At 33.3% G+C, this 20,507-nt stretch overlaps 1 protein-coding gene across 5 annotated transcripts in view; it reads left to right on the top strand.

The window, feature by feature from the left end:
* The window catches only part of BAZ1A (bromodomain adjacent to zinc finger domain 1A), a 113,297-nt gene that overhangs the window by 67,757 nt on the left and 25,033 nt on the right, over positions 1 to 20,507 (top strand). For 4 of the 5 annotated variants that reach the window (XM_059879153.1, XM_059879152.1, XM_024981912.2 and 1 more), the window contains 11 exons: positions 3,520 to 3,607; positions 6,739 to 6,873; positions 7,531 to 7,630; positions 8,378 to 8,544; positions 10,614 to 10,709; positions 11,408 to 11,546; positions 12,813 to 12,959; positions 17,084 to 17,179; positions 17,300 to 17,524; positions 18,664 to 18,829; positions 19,185 to 19,298. In XM_059879153.1, coding sequence (XP_059735136.1) covers positions 3,520 to 3,607; positions 6,739 to 6,873; positions 7,531 to 7,630; positions 8,378 to 8,544; positions 10,614 to 10,709; positions 11,408 to 11,546; positions 12,813 to 12,959; positions 17,084 to 17,179; positions 17,300 to 17,524; positions 18,664 to 18,829; positions 19,185 to 19,298 — 1,473 coding nt within the window. The remainder of the gene's footprint in view (positions 1 to 3,519; positions 3,608 to 6,738; positions 6,874 to 7,530; positions 7,631 to 8,377; positions 8,545 to 10,613; positions 10,710 to 11,407; positions 11,547 to 12,812; positions 12,960 to 17,083; positions 17,180 to 17,299; positions 17,525 to 18,663; positions 18,830 to 19,184; positions 19,299 to 20,507) is intronic. The other variant, XM_059879151.1, reaches the window with a different exon arrangement.

Raw genomic sequence — 20,507 nt, 5'->3', positions numbered from 1 at the left:
TACCGTTGGTAGCTTGATAGGGATTGCATTGAATCTATAAATTGCTTTGGGTAGTATACTTATTTTCACTATATTGAGTCTTCCAATCCATGAACATGGTATATTTCTCCATCTATTAGTGTCCTCTTTGATTTCTTTCACCAGTGTTTTATAGTTTTCTATATATAGGTCTTTAGTTTCTTTAGGTAGATATATTCCTAAGTATTTTATTCTTTTCGTTGCAATGGTGAATGGAATTGTTTCCTTAATTTATCTTTCTATTTTCTCATTATTAGTGTATAGGAATGCAAGGGATTTCTGTGTGTTGATTTTATATCCTGCAACTTTACTATATTCATTGGTTAGTTCTAGTAATTTTCTGGTGGAGTCTTTAGGGTTTTCTATGTAGAGGATCATGTCATCTGCGAACAGTGAGAGTTTTACTTCTTCTTTTCCCATTTGGATTCCTTTTATATCTTTTTCTGCTCTGACTGCTGTGGCCAAAACTTCCAAAACTATGTTGAATAGTAATGGTGAAAGTGGGCACCCTTGTCTTGTTCCTGACTTTAGAGGAAATGCTTTCAGTTTTTCACCATTGAGGATAATGTTTGCTGTGGGTTTGTCATATATAGCTTTTATTATGTTGAGGTATGTTCCTTCTATTCCTGCTTTCTGGAGAGTTTTTATCATAAATGGATGTTGAATTTTGTGAAAGGCTTTCTCTGCATCTATTGAGATAATCATATGGTTTTTATTTTTCAGTTTGTTAATGTGGTGTATTACATTGATTGATATGCAGATATTGAAGAATCCTTGCATCCCTGGGATAAAGCCCACTTGGTCATGGTGTATGATCTTTTTAATGTGTTGTTGGATTCTGATTGCTAGAATTTTGTTAAGGATTTTTGCATCTATGTTCATCAGTGATATTGGCCTGTAGTTTTCTTTTTTTGTGGCATCTTTGTCAGGTTTTGGTATTAGGGTGATGGTGGTCTCATAGAATGAGTTTGGAAGTTTACCTTCCTTTGCAATTTTCTGGAAGAGTTTGAGTAGGATAGGTGTTAGCTTAATGGCAACGGAATCATACTTATCAATAATTACCTTAAACGTAAATCGGTTGAATGCCTCAACCAAAAGACAAAGACTGGCTGAATGGATACAAAAACACAAGACCCCTACATATGTTGTCTACAAGAGACCCACCTCAAAACAGGGGACACATACAGATTGAAAGTGAAGGGCTGGAAAAAGATTTTCCATGCAAATAGGGACCAAAAGAAAGCAGGAATAGCAATACTCATATCAGATAAAATAGACTTTAAAACAAAGGCTGTGAAAAGAGACAAGGTCACTACATAATGATCAAAGGATCAATCCAAGAAGAAGATATAACAATTATAAATATATATGCACCCAACATAGGAGCACCGCAATATGTAAGACAAATGCTAACAAGTATGAAAGGAGAAATTAACGATAACACAATAATAGTGGGAGACTTTAATACCCCACTCACACCTATGGATAGATCAACTAAACAGAAAATTAACAAGGAAACACAAACTTTAAACGATACAATAGACCAGTTAGACCTAATTGATATCTATAGGATATTTCATCCCCAAACAATGAATTTCAGCTTTTTCTCAAGCGCACACGGAACCTTCTCCAGAATAGATCACATCCTGGGCCATAAATCTAGCCTTGGTAAATTCAGTAAAATTGAAATCATTCCAAGCATCTTTTCTGACTACAATGCAGTAAGATTAGATCTCAATTACAGGAGAAAAGCTATTAAAAATTCCAACATATGAAAGCTGAACAACATGCTGCTGAATAACCAACAAATCACAGAAGAAATCAAAAAAGAAATCAAAATTTGCATAGAAAAAAAAAAAAATTTGCATAGAAACGAATGGAAATGAAAACACAACAACCCAAAACCTGTGGGACACTGTAAAAGCAGTCCTAAGGGGAAAGTTCATAGCAATACAGGCATACCTCAAGAAACAAGAAAAAAGTCAAATAAATAATCTAACTCTACACCTAAAGCAACTAGAAAAGGAAGAAATGAAGAACCCCAGGGTTAGTAGAAGGAAAGAAATCTTAAAAATTAGGTCAAAATATGTTTTTTATATAATGTAACCCCCTGTTTAATATTTTTCACTTTTCTATTTAATTTTTGACTTATACTTTGAATATAATTCTGCTAGATCTTGGTTACAGTCTTATTAACTCATTTTCTTCTTAATTGGTGAACCAGAGATTATAAGATGGGAAAGTTATGCTTGATAATAGAAGATTTAATTGACTTGCAGCTCTTTGTTAGCATCAAATGATAATACTACTCCTATAATAAAAGAGATAGTAATATTCGTCTAAGGTAGCCTTACTATGATAGAGTAGCTCTGACAAGGAGGACTTCCTTCAGTAATAGAAAGGTTATATGTGTACTGTCTAGTATGGTGGAAGTGTGGCTAGTAACAGTGCAGAACTGAAGTTTTTATTTTAATTTTATTTATTTAAAAAACATATGGCTAATAGGTGCCATGTAGAGCAATACATTTCTTGAGGACTAGTATATTTAGTTAACAGTCAAAAGAAAATTACTCTCAGCTAGTGTATGGTGCTGGGCTCCTTTTTCAGACCTTTTTTTTCATGTAGTCCTTCCTATAGTTTAGGAAAAAATACATATTTTGAGGAGGGCCACTACTTAAGAACTCCTATATTGTTTGTTTACTCATAGAAATTTTTAACTTAGCTTTTTCTTAAAAGGAGTACATTAAATTCAATTGAAATATTTGCTTTCTTTCCAGAACCTTTCTAGAAATACTTGTTATGTTTATTTTTTTGTCTTCTGTGTGTGGTGATGGTACTATTGTGGTTGCTGTTTTTTAATTGGGGCCTAAGGAAAATGAAAAATAGTGTATTTTTAAAGCTTTAATCATTCTAACTCTTTAATTTTAATCTCATGAATTTGCTGGCTTACATATGAAGTTTAAATACAAAATATTTTACAATTTGATAAAACCCATGTTCACTTCTGTTCACAATATCCATTTGAATGTTGATTTATGTAGCACTATGTGATACATGGTAGTCTGTGAATTTTGATTATGTTAAGAATTTTAATGGTAATACTTATAGGGATGATCATCTAATTTTATAAAATTTGGTTTACTCTGTGTAGTATATTTTCTTTGAGGTTTATTTGATTTCTAAGTGGTTCCTAAGCAACAAATGCATATACTGTTTTTGTAATAGACTTTTATGGTAGATCCACTCAAGTAGATCTTATAACATTCTACATAAATACTTCTTTACATATAAATATATATATATTCTCTCCATCTTTTTTGTTTAATGAAGTAGTAACGTAAATACTTCTGTATAAGTTTCTTGTAACTTATAAATACTATTGGAAAATGAAATGTTCTTTTCCTAGGTTTGAAACTGAATTATGGATCTAAAGAGATTATGGAGCTCAGATTGAATTCTTGGATATTAACACTTTCTTCTTTCTCCTCCTTTTCCTTATAGCCGGAGAAAACACCTATTTTCTCGTGATAAACTAAAGCTTTTTCTGAAGCAACACTGTGAACCACAAGATGGAGTCATTAAAATTAAGGTAGTTAGAACAGTGATATTATTTGTTGAAAAGAAGGAAGAAAGATAAAAATGAGTAGTGTTATAAGGTTGTAACATTGCAGAAATGTTACTCCAAAGTTGCTTGAAAATAGCTCTCTCTACCTGGAGCCAGTTTTTAGTTTCTTTGTATTCATTGGATTAAATACAGTTTTTATGCAATTGCTAGAAATGCTAGAGGCCTCAGTTACTTCTACGGTTCTCCTTGTATAAAAAGGTCAACCACGATAGATGAGAGTAAATGGAAGACTATGGGGGAAATTCCCTGGCAGTACAGTGGTTAGAACTCTGCATTTCCACTACAGGGAGCTCAGGTTCGATCCCTGGTCAGGGAACTAAGATCCCACAAGCTGCATGGCCAAAAAAAAAAAGGTGAATGGATAGGGCAACTAGAGTTTTCTAATAGTAATGCTGGCTCAGAAAAACAGATTCAAAGAACAATGCTAAAATAGATCCTACTAGGTAAGAAGATAATATATATAATAAAAAGAATCTCAGAGACCAATACTAAGCAGATAGATTATATTTCATTAATAACTATTTAGAGGGAAAAAACCAAGTTTAGGAACCTCATATTGTACACTCCAGTAAAAAGTTAAATGATAAAACTGAAACTAATTTTTTTAAATGAGAAATACTTATATTGGGAGAGAGACATTAAGTAAAACAATAGAATGGATTAGAGAAATGTATGCATGTATCGAAAGTCAGCTACTGTATGCCTAAGATTTGTGTATTTCATCATATGTATATATTACATCAAAAGAAAAGATACGAAGGAAAAGGGTATTTGGTTTATGTGAAGAGTAGTATTTCACATCTCTAGAGACAAAGATAAATAGAACTGGGACACTTGGTTAACTACTTGGAAAATAGTTGGAACTACTTGGAAAATAGTTGGGTCTACTTGGAAAATAGTTGGCTCTATTTGGAAAATGTTGGGTCTAACTCAAAAAATAAAAAGGACATAAAATAAATCTTAATGTTATTTATGCTAAAGTACTTAGGTGGAGCAATATAAAAGAAATACCAAGGATGAGATTGATTTGACAATATGAACTTATGTAGGATTAAAAATGTCATGAACAGATTTAAAGGGCAAGTGCTAGAGGAAAGATACTTTCAGTGAATACATTGAGGAGCTCAAATCAATTATAAAATATGAGAACTCCATTAGAAAAATAGACATGATCAAAATTTATAGTGGATGAAGTATAAAACTTGAAAACATGTAAGGTAAAATCATCTGAAAGAATTTTTAAAGTATTTGTCTTGATAAGAGAACATGATTTAAGCATTCTTCTGTCTATAGTATTGAACAGGTAGTCATGTAAAATGATGCTTAAAAAAGTTGATGATTTAGACACTTGTGATAAATGGCTAGAACAGTACCTAACATTTGATAGACAGTCAATGAATATAGCTGCTTATGTGTATCATAAATAGCCAGTTGGCCAGTTCACCTAATTTTATAAGATTTCTTCCACATCAGCGAATAAAAATAGCCCAAATAAGGAAAAAATGGTGACAGACATAAGTTTTCACCCAGGAAAATAAAGTCAATAAGTTTGAAAAGTTCAACTTTACTTAATAAGTAAATAAAAATTAAGGTTTTAGTGAATATTTTTCTCTTAGGAGTATAATGAAAGATGGTTAGTGGCTATTCTAGTATACTTATACACACACACACACTCCCCCCCCTTAAAACAACCAAGTTTGATACACAGTTAGTAGATATTCTAGTACACACACACACACACACACACACCCTTAAAACAACTAAGTTTGATACCCAGTATGGTGAATGTAGTAGACTGTTGTTAGGAATACCTGCAAGAACACAAAGATGTGGGATTTTTTTTTATTGTGTGTGTTGTGTGTGTGAATAAGGATACCTTGGCAGTTAATATAGTAAAGCCTATTTGATCCTTTTTGGGTATGTGTTTCAGAAGAAGCCATCCACTTATACTTAAAGTACTGTTGTCTATAAAGTGAAAGTTGCTGAGTCGTGTCTGACTGTTTGCAACCACATGGACTATACAGTCCATGGAATTCTCCAGGCCAGAATATTGGAGTGGATAGCCATTCCCTTCTCCAGGGGATCTTCCCAACCTAGGGATGGAACCCAGTCTCCCACACTGCGTGTGGAATATCACAGGTTATTTAAGTGGGACAGTAGACAGCCATCTTAATGGAATTTAATGTGAAATCTTAATGAATTATTCATTTACTGTGTTAGGTGTTAAAAGCTATGTTCTACCAAAAGTAAAAATATTATTATAGTAAATTGAATTCCCAGTAGAAGCAATCCTATTTTATTAATAACTTAAAATTTTATATCATCACATTTTCTGTATTTCTGTAAATAGCATTTTTTTTGGAGAGGAAGAAAGAAGATAATCTTTGCTGTTAGACCAAAACTTATCTTCAGAATTGCTAATCGAAAATAAGAAGTTTAGAGTTGGACATGGATGAAAGTAGAAGGAAAGAAACTCTTGATTTTAGCAGATATCCAGGAACCACACAACTTACAGTAAAAATGAGGTTGACTTCTATGAACTTAAATTTTGAGTTGAAACTTTATAGAAATTTATCAGTATTTCTGCTTTTATCCAGACCAGCTTTAAAATTTGATACATAAAGTATTTAAGTTATCATTTCAAACTGAAGGGGGAAGTCTAAATGTTCAGCAGTTAGGCTAAGAAAAATTTATTGATTTAATATAGTGGATTTTTTAATATTTAATATATGGATTATTTATTTACTAGAAAGCCTCATACAAAATTAGTCAAAAGCAAACAAAAAAGATTATTGTATAAGTGAAATTTTGAGATAGTTTTAGAATTCAGGAAACTGTTGAAGCATTCTTAAATATTTTATGGTGAAGGAATCCTTTGAATTGTGGATTTCTTCCTGGTAAAGCTGATTAATTATGTAATTTTTAAAAGGATCAAGAAATAAAATGTATGTTACTATACAATACACATAAAATTCTAATGCTTTTGACCTGGTTTTTAACAGTAATCATATGACATGTTAAAGCTTATATACATATGATTTACTAATGTGTTATTATACCCTGTGTCGTCTTTTTTTTTTTTTTTTTTAATGAAGGCATCATCTCTTTCAACATATAAAATAGCAGAACAAGATTTTTCTTACTTCTTCCCTGATGATCCACCCACATTTATCTTCAGTCCAGCTAACAGAAGAAGAGGGAGACCTCCCAAACGAATATCTGTTAGTCAGGTAAATAGAGAATAGATAAAAAGTGCACAGTAGTTCTTAATAAAACTAACCAAAATTACGAGTAGGGTTTGGCTCGCTTCACCCCTGGACCCTGTAGGAAGGAACACTTTCCTTCACACAAGAACAGGGTGTAGTGTATTTTGACAACTGCTTAGCAGTGAGGCTTGTAGAAGTTTCAGGTGTGAGTTAGACATGAGTCTCATGCCACAGGGGTTTCGTACTGAAATGTAAGCAGTTACTAAAATGTAAAGCATGATAGACTACAAAAATGTCTCTGACATGTGTTTACTCTGCCTCTTTCTTATTTGATGTCTACACCAGCTAGTTTAAGTACCCTGGAATATTTTTGTTTGTTTTTCTAATGCATATTTTTAAGGCTCCTCTTATGTATTATTGGTTTTTTTTTCTGGGAGGTTTTTGTACTAATTTGTAGAACTATAGAATTAACTTATATTCTATATGTTACTATGATTAGAGTTACTAAAAGTTCAATTATATTTTAGAATAAAACCTTAGTATAAAGAAAGTATAATTGATGAGGGCTTTACATTTTTTCGTTTTTTAAGTGTAAGGAAAAAGTAGACCAGTTTGTAAAAGTTGTGGTTACAACTTTACTTTCTTGGTTTTTATGTGTGTGTTTTGTTTTTATTTTTTTAGGAGGACAGCATTGCCAGTAAACAGACTATTGCAGGCTATAGGAACAAAACTACTAAAGAAAGAGACAAACTTTTAAAACAAGAAGAAATGAAATCACTGGGTGAGTTTTAATGTAAAGAATATACCAAAGATTTTGGCAAACAGAAGAGGCTTAATAAATGTCTCCAATTCCTTCACCTTCATTTGTTGTCAGCCCTCTTAATACATTTTTTTGTCTCCAAAAACTGTTTAGTTACAGGAAAGTGTATTTCTCTGTGCCTAGGTAGGGGATGTTTCTAAAATGGCTTATTTCTGGTTTTGTCTTTCTTAAGATTAGTTTTTTCCCTCATATAACTATTAATTTCTTTGATAAATGAGACCTCTGTTTATCTCTTAAAACAACATTTCAAGGTATAACATATCCTCTATTAAACTGACCTAATGCTAGATTAAGCACAAGTTGGCAGTTTCTAGCCATTTTTGTTTGATTCCTACAGCCTTATAAAACATTGTTTCCCAAATGTGACTATATACATGAATCATTTGGGAATCTTACTAAAATGAAGATTCTAAATTAGTAGGCCTGGGTGGGAGAAAAGATTCTGCATTTCCAACAAGGTGGTACCTTGCTGCTGGTCTTAGGGCCACACGCAAGGCTTTCAAAGGCAGGTTTGTGTTTGTCCTATGGCAGTAGTTTGTCTTAAACAGAGAGGACTTGCTCTTCCCATTTTAATCACCAGCTGACTCCCTCTGTGAGTGTCTCTTGATCTCATTTAAACCTTAAAATATTTCTGAGGTTCTTTTGTTACATTTAAAAAGTGTGGTATTTTCTATCTGTGTACAATTCTAAGTCTGATCTTCTCCACAGCTTTTGAAAAGGCTAAATTAAAAAGAGAAAAAGCAGATGCCCTAGAGGCAAAGAAAAAAGAAAAGGAGGATAAAGAAAAAAAGAAGGAAGAATTGAAGAAAATTGTTGAAAAAGAGAGACTGAAGAAGAAAGAAGAAAAAGAGAGGCTTAAAATAGAAAGAGAAAAGGTATATCCAAGTATATTAGTTATACTCTCCACAAATAGTAAATAGTATTCAACACTTTATATATTTAAGTTCATGGTTAATTTAAAAATACTTTTATCACTTTCATTTACATTTATAGTTGTGCATAGAGCACTGATAAATGGTATTGGGATATCTCCATTTTCCTTGGAAAATTTAATGAATGATTTAAGGTTCAACATATATGAGTGACTTTACGTCTCAGAGCCTCTTCCGAAGTACAATTCTAACGTTGCTTTTCTTCATTGTTTAGACTTCCATATTTAGGGAAATAAAACTTTCAGAAGTAAAACTACATTGTTAGAAAAATACAATAAAATGTATGAGCGATAAGAATTAGTGTAGTGTTGTTATTTTCCTTGAAGAATAAATTATCTTTGTTTCAGCAAATCTTTTATTATCATCTTCAGCGGTAGATATTTCTTAGAGAATTCCATAGCTGGTTTCTTCTGAAGTCCATCGTTGTCATTGGTTTTCTGGATGTTCACAAGCACCCTTGGAGAAGGACATGGCAACCCACTCCAGTATTCTTACCTGGAGAATCCCATGGACAGAGGAGCCTAGTGGTCTACACCCCATAGGGTTGCAAGAGTGGGACATGACTTATTGACTAAGCCACCACAAGTACCCTAGATGATCATGTTATATATTATGTTCATTTAAATTGCATGTGTTTCTTGAATTATTTCAGATAGGCCCTTGCGTGGAAGTAGGGAGTGTCTGATATGTGTTCACTCCAGAAAGTGTAGAATACAAGAAAAAAAAAAAAAACCACTTGTAATCTAAATGGTAATATTTAGAGATAGCATTATTGCTTTGATTAATTTATTTCTAACTTTATTGTGGCGCTTAAAGAATAAGATCCAGCATTTATAATTTTGTATATATATATTTTAACATTATTATAAACATTCTGTCCTGCTACTAAATAAACTAAGTAATGTGAAATTTTTAGTGACTGCATGTAGTATTTAATCAAATAGATACAGGTAAGCACTTTACAAATTTTTGCTCATAAACAAGGATACTTTGTTCAAATTTATGAACAAAAGTCTTTCCTGTTTTTGGATTGTGTCTCTGGATTAATTTGTAGAATTGAAATACTAGGTCAATGGGTAAGAACATGTTAAAAACTTTCTGTACCTAGTGAACATAGGTATTTGTTTGTCAAATGTGTTGTACTTATGTATACTCTTAGCAACAGTGAATGAAAATACCCATCTTATTACACCCTACAAGAATTATTTGGGTGGAGGGAGGGCTTATTTCAGCAGGCCACTCAAAGCACAGTTAAGTTCTGTAACTATCTAGGTGTTTTCTGTTAAACTTGAGAAGTGTACATCTGTTTACTTTCAGTGTTAATAAATCTCAAAGAATATTAACATGCATTAAACATATATATTATTACATAGTTAACATATTTATTGGAAATAATTATAACAAAATATTTTGTTTACATTCTGCTTTATCAGAGACTTTTTAGGGTCAGTATTTATCCTGCAGTTTCAAATACCAGAACCAAGAAGAAAAGTTGTCAAAAGACCAACTGAGCAAAAAGTTCACCAATTGTACTCTAATATTGCTTTTACTTACTGTCCCCTCTGTGTGTCTCTAGGCAGTTAATTTTTAAATGAATCTTGAAAACTAATGTATTACAAATATAAGGGGGGGGTAGTTATGTTAGGTACTCTAATAATTTCTTATCTCTTCACTTGAGATCTCATTAATTTAAAGTGGAGAAAGCACTGCTATAGACAAGGTCAGATTGAATTAATATTTACCCATGAGTTGCTATGTGTCAAACGTCTTTCATCTTTGTAGCAGTTGTATCAGACAGGCATAGTTTTGATCAGTGGTTTTAACCCTTTTATGTACAGCAGAATCCCCAAAAGAGCTTAGTAAAACATCAGTTGCTGGGTCCCAACCCTGGAGTTCCTAGTCCAAGAGATCTAGGTAGGGTGCAAGTATTTGTGTTTCCTACTGGTTCCGAGGTGATGCCGATGCTGCCTTATAAATATCTTATAAGAATTTTTATTGACCTTTCATTTTAGGAAAGAGAGAAGTTGCGTGAAGAAAAGAAAAAGTATATGGAATACTTAAAACAGTGGAGTAAACCCAGAGAAGATATGGAATGTGATGACCTTAAGGTATAAGCATGTTATGTGATGTTTCACACACCTGTGTAACAGAGGAGATAGCCAATTAGGCAAATATGTATATTTAGAGTTCTAGGAGAGCATTGTTAGTATTTTATAACAAGCTTTGATAATGATTCTTATCCTGTGGAAATAGTTGGTCATCTGTGCTATCCTTGGTAGTCCAGTAACCACTGGAGCCAGGCAAACATTTAATGTGGTTACTGGACAAAGATTCTGCCTGTCTCCAGAAATAACCAAAGTATCTATACCAAACTCATTCATCTCATTTTATATGGAACCATTTCTAAGACAATAGATGGTAGATTAATTTTGTTCCATATCCTAAGGAAAATACCACATTAGAGATCATACTGATATGGCTAATGCCTTGGCCTCAGAATCTAGGTTAGGAGTCACTCGTAACTAGGAAATGTAGTCAGAAGTACAGCTCAACCTAAATTATGCTGTTAGTTGAATGAAAGAAAAAATGATTTAGTAAGTAATTTAGAGACTGTGATTTAGTATAAGGTATAAGGTTGAATTAAAGCCACCGCATCTATAATTTTTAAAGTTCTAAAAGTGATTATAATGAACATCCAGGGTTGAGAAATGTGAAATAGTTCTTAGGTAAAGAATATATCATATCTGTCTTTGTACAATTTCCTGTACTTGGTTCAAATAGTTATATAAATTGTTTAATCTTGCAGGAACTTCCAGAACCAACTCCAGTGAAAACTAGACTACCTCCTGAAATCTTTGGTGATGCTCTGATGGTTTTGGAGTTTCTTAATGCATTTGGGGAGCTTTTTGATCTTCAAGATGAGTTTCCTGAGGGAGTGACCCTAGGCAAGTGCTATTGCTATGTGATAGTTCACCCTAAAATTAGTGGTTTAAAAGAACGAATTATTCTCTCTCAAAGTTCTGTAGAGTCACTGGACCCAGCTATCCAGTCCTCTCTTGGGGTCCTTCATGTGATTACAGTCACAGTGGCTGGGACTGGAGTCACCTCAAGGCTCACCTGGCTCAGTGTTCAAGGTGGCTTCTTCACACACATGCCTGGTACCCCGGTGTTCCTCCACATGGTGTCCTGCTTTGTCAGAGTAGCCTGCACTTCTTATGTGGCAGCGAGTGCTCCAAGGGGCTGGAAACAGAAGCTATCACTTTTCTTAAAGGCCAGGCCTAGAACTGCCAAGCCTTGCTTCTGCTGTATTCCATTAGTTAGGCCTCCTGGGATTCAAGGGGGTGAAGGAATAGACCTCATTTCTTGAGGGTGGCATGGTATGTAAGTGCAGGGAAGGGAGGGATTGACAGCCATATTTGAAGACAAGTTACTGCCTAACTTTAACTTACGATTGCTTCTCCTCTGCACTTACATACTGTTACTTTGTATGTACATCATAAGAGCTAAATTAGTATGAGAAGGGCTTTAGATCCCATTTTAGATTTTTAGCTAACCAATAGAAAAATAATCTTCTTTAGATCCAGATAAAAATTCTAAAAGAATTTTAATGCCACTCTTATTTTATCGACTGTATTCTTCAGGAGGGCTTTCACAGTCCCTTAGTTTTTCTTTATGAGCTAGGTGAGGCATGAATCACTGTGCCTTACAGATCAAGAAGGTCTAAACAACGCTGGTTGAGGTAAGACATTTAGGGTAGGTGAATTAGATGAGAATTATTTATGACCTGAACACAATATTAGGATTACAGCTAATGCTGATGATTACCTCTTATGTGTACTGTTTGGTAAACAGTCATGTCCCATATAGCTCTTGAGAACACTGGGACAACAATAACATCTTTGGTGTCATTACTCAAATTAGAGTAAGATTATAATTTTTAATATATGACTAATTTGCATCTCAGGTTTAAATTTAGGTGAAATATTGTATCAACTGAGGCTAATTTGGCTTTCTTTGAATGCAGTGATTTTTGGCTTATGATTTTGTTGTAATTACTAAAAATTACTTTGTGATACTTGGCTTTACCTGATGGGCACTTAAGAAAATAGTTACACAGGCTATTGTTGATTAAAATGTTTATTGTTCCAATGGAGTTGTTTTTCCAGTATGTGACCAGAACTTTAAATTCATTTTAAACATTTTATTCACAGAAGTGTTAGAGGAAGCTCTTGTAGGAAATGACAGTGAAGGCCCACTATGTGAATTGCTTTTTTTCTTCCTGACTGCCATCTTCCAGGCGATAGCTGAAGAAGAAGAGGAAGTAGCCAAAGAGCAAATAACTGATGCTGACACCAAAGGTCAGAATTCAATATTATTGCTGGCTGATAGTAGCTTTGTAGTGAAATAAACTTGTGATTAAATTTTAAATTAACTTGGCTTTTACAGTTATAAAACATGGTCGTTCAAGTTACTTGATTTTTGAGTCATATGCTAGCAACACATTATCAGTTGTTTTACAGAAGCTTTGTTTTAATATATCCTGTTTCTGATGACCTTAAAAATGCTGCAACCCCCACCCTGCCAACCTATCTTGTTTTTTATTCCTCTAGATTTCTCCTGTGATTTAGGAATCTTACAAATTTCATTGACCAGTATGTGTAATTCCAGGAAATTTACTGAATAGCACTGAGTTTTTGTCCCCATCCGAGAAAATACTTCAGTTGTTGTTATTAATACTTTAAGTTAAAAGTATTATTACTGATTTCATTTCATTCTGACAATTTTTAGATCAGAGTTAAGGAACATTTAATTTTTAAATTTTGCTAGTTTGAACTAGAAATTTTGCTCTTTAATTTCTGTACAGTTAAGTATCTAGAGTCTGTATGGTACATATTAATGTAGGAATAATTCTTGGGGAAATCTTATTTTATTTTCAATACAGAGTAGAGTGTTCATTGTTTTATTTAGGATTTACCTCAATCCAAGGAATTGTTAAGCATTTATATTAACAGGTTGATTTGACTTCCTGAATAAAATTCTCTGTGAATTTTGCCACCTATGAGATCGGACCATTAAATAAACTTTAGTGTATTATGTAGAAATACACGATAAGAAATAGTTTCGAGCCATCTTGATAGCATAATCTTAGTAGGAAAAAAAATGGGACATTCCTCCATTCAGGTAGCGTGGTTGGCCTTAGATACTTTGAGCTAATTTCCTTTATGCCTGGTCGATGGAGCAATAGGATAGTCATGAGGATGTAGTCAGTTCAGTTGTCTTTTGATTTTGCAGTCAAAGTTCAAGCAAAATATATTCTCTTGCTTGAGTGCTAATCACTCTAGCTCCCTTATCAAGGCCATTTTAGCAATGTGGTCTTCATTGTCATCTTGGATGATTTAGTCAGTTTCATAAAAGGGAAGGGAGAGGGGTATATCCATTTATAAAACATCCAAAGATTTTCTATTGACAAGTACCACCACTAAAGATGGATGATCTAAGATAGACTGTGTAACATATATTCATTCTTTTAACCTTTAGGTTGTCTTAATGACCGATAACATCACAAGGTTATTGACCAAATTCTGACCTTAATACAAGACATAAAGCTTTCTTTAATTCAGGATTTGAATTAGGTGAATTTTGTAGTTTTGGAAGGCTTAATGACAAAAAGTGGGGTCAAAAGGAAATTATATTGGAAAAGCAGCTAATGTAAAGGAAAAACTGTTGATGTTTGTATTGCCATTTTATTTTCCATTCATGATTTGTCATTCCTGTAATTTTTATAGCTCTACTTCTATACCAACTGTCTATAAAGTCTACCTCGGAATAAGTATTGACCATTAATAATGCTTTGTTTGAAACTATTTAAATGTTATGGAGGGAGAAAAAATTACTTCAAAAATTTCACCCTTCTCTCATTTGCCTAATACCACATTTTAAATGGTGACTTCAGTTTCATTAAGGGCCCCAGACTGTTCCCCCAGGTATTTTTCATGTATTCTCCCATCTCAGTAACAAAAAGGGTTTTCTGTAGTCTTCCTGAAAGCACCTGACATAATCACATGGGATTGAATATTATTTACTTCTTCATTAGCTGGCCTTCCGTAAGGTGTTTCTTGCTCCTTTTAGAAATGGGGAAATTGGGCAGACAATAAAAGCGTGTATTTACCTCAGTGGTGAAACATGAGGTCCAGTGAGGTCATTTACTGAAGATCACATAGAGATTAAGTGATGGCGTAACGAGAAAGACACCATGTATGTGTTGTTTTATCCTCATACCACCATTATAAGGAAGATGTAATTATTTTTGCCTTTATATGTAAAAGAAGCTTAGTCTTAAGGAGTTTAATTAACTTGCCTAAAGACACGTGGCTAATAAGAAGTGATGGATACAAACTCAGGCACTCTGGACTGGAGCCTCGTAATGATTACATTTTATTACCTTATAATATGGCAAAGAAGTAATTATCTGTCAAGAACATGTAATTTTTTGGCCTCCTTGTTTTTATATTGAATCTTGGAAATTTTGACCAGCAATTTTTTAACTTAGATTATAAATATCAGTTCCTCTCTTTAGTCTTACATCATGAACTTAAATGCCTTTCACAAGTATAGAGACAAAAGCATTCTCCTGATATATAATAGTTATGTGTATTGCTGAGATGTTATTGTTTAGTGTTGAAATTATATGTACCTGATTCTAGATTATGATGATGATAAATGTATGTTTCAGGTGGTCATCCCCCACACAGTTTAGCTGTATTCTCTTGGTATGATGTATCCAAGTGACTATCTCAGCAAATAAACCCTAGAATGATATTTACAGTTTCTTGAAAGAGCAATTTGGTAGATAGATGAGTTGAAGAATATGTATTTTAGCATGTTAAACACAACTAAAAGTAAATTGTCATTTTGTTGGTTGTCCATTTCCTGAGGCCTTTACAGCCTTTGTCCCAGGAAATGATAGCTTACTATAGATAAAATAAGTTGAATTGCTGCAAAGGAAGAGAGCCAGTACACTTATACAGCTTTTTAACTAGGACTTGTTAATTTTAGAGTGCCTATATTAATTTTAAGTTTGTTTGGCTTTGTATGTAAAATGAAAATTGAAAAAAGTTTTACATCTAGTATTTCCCTGGTGAGGAACATTATAAATGTCTGTCATTTCGACTAAATTCATGGCCTTGTAGGAATAACTTATGTATATATGTAACATTTAGTTAGGTAACTTCTCCTGTGTGGTACTGTTTATGCTTCAAATGCTGTGGAATTGTCAGTAACTGTAATCTGACATAATCCCAAAGGGCCTTTTTCCTTTAGTAAAGGACAGCAGTTCTTTTCTCTAAGGTTCATTTTTTCAGCTTGTGAACTTTGAGGAGGGAAAGTAGAAAGTGAAGGAACCACAGAACCAGGTTAGCTCAGTGATTTCCCAGCTCTAATCCATGGAGGCCTACAAATTGTACAGGGATTCCTCCCTGCTAGTGTAGGAGAGTTGAAAAGATGAATGGGCAGGATTATCATCTCCATTCACTTTATATGGTGCTTCCAAGAAATACTTGAGGAATTTGAAAACTGCTGATCTTGACTTAGCGCTGTAAAAAAAATGAAGCCAATTAAGTGCCTGATCTAGAGGCTACGTAAGTAGAAACTAGGGATGGACAGAGCTAAGAGTAGAATTTACATTATCTGAGACTTAGTCTGAAGCTGTGTCTACTGTGGTAGAGCAGAAGGGCTTTTTATCAGCTTAAAAGTTTTTTCATTGGTGACATTTTATTATCTATGTAAGGAATAATTGTATATCCTAATGGTTTAAATATATTTATGTCAGTAGACTTGCTCTTTGGTCCTATTTGTAGCTTAAGCACTGTTTTCAAAGCTGAAGCAGTTTACTTAGAAAGTACAGGGATATCTTCCTATTGTTTCATGGATCAGAGAGTTTGCAAAATAAAAACAGGCAATTTAAATGAAGAGATAAATCTGTGGTTAAGTGACAGTAGTATTGTCTTTAAGTTCTTCTAGCTCTTTTCCTGCGTTGGTTTTGTGATGATTACAACTTATACTTTGTTATGATTCAGTATTTGTAATTGAATATTTATGAAAGATTTGGATATCTTCAAATAGATTCTGATTTTCAAAGTAGAGTTTTTTTAAAGTTATATTGAGCAAGGAAATTTGTCTTTCATTTTAAAGTGTATTTTACCATATTTTTGGAATGTGTATGTGTATCTTGTTGGTAACTTGGAAATTGTCTTCTCTATGTTAAGTAAGGGGAAAATTAGTGTGTAGTACATGTCTTAGGATTTATAGTTTTAGGTGGAGCCTAGGCAGAATGTGAATGATGCTTGTGGTACCTAGTGTCAGTTCTTTTGAGGTTCCTGAATGTTAAGCTGTTTGCTGTTTCTTTCATCATTTTAAAAAGGGCATTATTCCCAAATATTCAAGCTTTGATTTGCACTAGAATAAAGTATTTATTTCCTTAAAGATCTAACAGAGGCTTTGGATGAAGATACAGACCCCACAAAATCTGCACTGTCTGCAGTTGCATCTTTGGCAGCTGCATGGCCGCAGTTGCATCAGGGTATGTGTGGGTTTTTGTTTTTTTTTTTATTGCCTTTTTATTTTTATAAAGGTATATTTTACATTACTGAGGATTTATTGTTTACATTCTAAATGACTGTTTCGTTTTTAATGACTATAGGCTGCAGTTTGAAAAGCTTGGATCTCGATAGCTGCACTCTTTCTGAAATCCTCAGACTACACATCTTAGCTTCGGGTGCTGATGTAACATCAGCAAATGCGAAGTACAGGTATCAGAAACGAGGAGGGTTTGATGCTACAGATGATGCTTGCATGGAGCTTCGTTTGAGCAACCCCAGCCTGGTGAAGAAACTGTCAAGCACTTCAGTGTATGATTTGACACCAGGTAAACTTTGCAAGTTAGAATTTGTATAACCTTCCTACTTATGCCCAGAATACTTGGTAGCCGACGAGAAAATTTTAGATGACATTTAGTTTTAAAAGAGAAAGGAAGAAAACAGTCTTTTTAAAAAAAATTATCAGAATACAAATAGTGACCTAAATTAACTACAGTTGTTATTCATATTAACTTTTAATTATTTATGATTTTCTTGTCTTTTTTCTCTTTGGATTTTCTATTAATTTAAAAATGTGTGGTTAGTTTACTACATCTAGCAAGTCTAGAAAGATAAGTGGGAATTAGCTAGCTTTAATTTTTATTTATTAATATATCAGAAATGTAAGCTGTAGCTGCAGAATGCTAACATTCAGTTGAGTAAATGTTTGAGCAATGAGGCACAATATGTAAAATTAAGAGTTTTTTTTACTTCCTTTTATAGATAAAAGTAAAAATTGAAATGTACAATATATAGTATTGAATTTATTATGCTTATTTAAGGAAACATAAGAAAACCTAATTCCTAAGAGTCATGTAGTTTAAAAAATTTTTATTGTGGTATAGTTGAGCTAACATTCATATAATTTTTAAAATTTATGGTAGTGTTTTTGTGCAGTCTTTTCTGAGTAGCAATTTGCCTATTGCCATTTGTGTGTGTGTGTGTGTGTGTGTGTGTGTGTGCATGTATGCATGCTCAATCACTTAGTCATGTCTCTTTGCAACCCTGTAGACTGTAGCCCTGTCCAAGGGATTCTCCAGGCAAGAATACTAGAGTGGGTTGCCATTTCTTACAGGGATCATCCCGTACCAAGGATCAAACCCACATCTTGCGTCTCATGTGGTTATAACTTAGTTTTGATTTGTTCTTCATACATAAGCTACATAAGCCTAAAATTAAAACTTAAAAGTTAATTCTTTGCAATTAGAAAGTTTTTCATGTCTGTTTAGTAGTTATTAGTATTTGAAATGTGTTGTATATCACATAACTGTTAATTGGATTCAAAGTTGCTTTTTTCCATAAATGCCACTAGCTTAGTTGATCTTAAGAGACTCTTCCCTAGTCTTTATTAAATATTTTCACATTGAGCCACAAATTAAATTTTTTCTTGTCATTGATAATCCAGAAGTTATTTACCAATTTTTGGCAGGAGAAAAGATGAAGATACTTCATGCTCTCTGTGGGAAACTACTGACCCTAGTTTCTACTAGGGATTTCATTGAAGATTATGTTGACATATTAAGACAAGCAAAACAGGAGTTCCGGGAGTTAAAAGCAGAACAACATCGAAAAGAGAGGGAAGAAGCAGCTGCTAGGTGAGAGATAATTATAGTCCGTTGTGCTAATGAAAGCTATTTATTTCTTTTCCTCTAAAAACATGTTGGGGACTTTCTTGGCAGTCCAGTGGTTAAGACTCCACACTCCCAATGCAGGGGACATGGGTTCAATCCCTGGTCAGGAAACTAAAATCCCATACATGCTGTACAGCACAGCAAAAAAAATAACAATAATAATAATAAAATTTATTAAAAAATAAAACCATGTTGGGCTGTTATGAATAGATTACTTTGTAGTTTGTGATAACATTTGGAGCATTTTCTGTAATTGGGTGGTTAAAGATAAAAAGTTAAAAGTATCATATAGACTATAATATTTTATTTTAACTTTCAGAATTCGTAAAAGGAAAGAAGAAAAACTTAAGGAGCAAGAACAAAAAATGAAGGAGAAACAAGAAAAACTAAAGGAAGATGAGCAAAGAAATTCAATTGCAGATATATCTGTTGGGTATGGTTCGAATTACACTGCTTATCTGGATGACATAAAGAATAAAAATCAGCACCTTAAACTCTAAAATGCTTTCCAAATTTTTAGAAAACGAATTTTCTGTAGTTTTGTAATAGTGTCAGCAAGCCTATGAAATTTACATACAGAGAGTCCTCAGATATACATGTGTTGGTTTTTTTTTTTTTTTAAAAAAAAGCACTTTGAGGGAATCTAAAACTGCTAGCATTACTCATTCTAGCATTACTAATAGTATCTCTCCCTTCCACCACCATCATCACAGTTGTACTCTGTGTTTCACAGAGTTCCTTCAAGCTTTTTAAGGAAGAGATTGGAGCTTTTGGTAGAAGGTGGAGGGAGAAGATGTCAACACCTTAAATAATTCAGTGACTGCCTAAAGTATTTTATTACATATTGACATATTAGGGATGAATATTGGCTGTGAAGACAAGTGGGAACTTTTCCTATATTGTAGATGGCAAATCATATTCAAAATTAGCAGAAATAATCATTATAAAATAAAATCTGAAAAAGAAATTCTAAAAACCTCAGTATTCCAAATTCAGCATATTGACTTTTGATTATACTTACATATAAAAATACCTGTTACATTCATAGGTCACAAACTTGGAACAGTTGTATTTTATATGGCCATCAGTAATACTTTAAGAAATTTATTTGGATACCTTGAGAAAGTTAATAATAGATATGACACCTAAACTACAAGCAACCAAATAAAAAATAGACTTCACCAAAATTGAAAACTTTTGTGCTTCAAAGAACACTGTTGAGAAAGTTAAAAAAACAACCCAGAGAAGAGAAAAAAATTTTTATAAATCATATATCTGATGATGGTCTGACATCCAGAATGTATAAAGAACTCACACAACGCAATAGTAAAAAGACAACTCAGTTTTTAAAATGGGCAAAGGATTTTAACAGGCATTTCTTCAAAGAAGATCTATATGAAGCACATAAAAGGTGCTCAACATCGTTAGTCATTAAGGAAATGCATATCAAAACCACGATGAGATATACTTCACACTTACTAAGATGGCGGTATTTCAGTTGAGGGATGGTAACGTATGTTGGTGAGAATAAAGAAATTAGAACTCTCATACATTGCTCACAGGGATGTGTAAAACAGTGTGGCTGCTTTGGATAAGTTTGACAGTTCATCAAACAGTCTAAACCATGTGTTACCATGTAGCC

The sequence above is a fragment of the Bos taurus genome, chromosome 21, assembly GCF_002263795.3.
Source record: "Bos taurus isolate L1 Dominette 01449 registration number 42190680 breed Hereford chromosome 21, ARS-UCD2.0, whole genome shotgun sequence".
NCBI lineage: Eukaryota > Metazoa > Chordata > Mammalia > Artiodactyla > Bovidae > Bos > Bos taurus.
The sequence above is the reverse complement of the archived record's forward strand: the minus strand, read 5'-3'. Positions and strand labels throughout refer to the sequence as shown.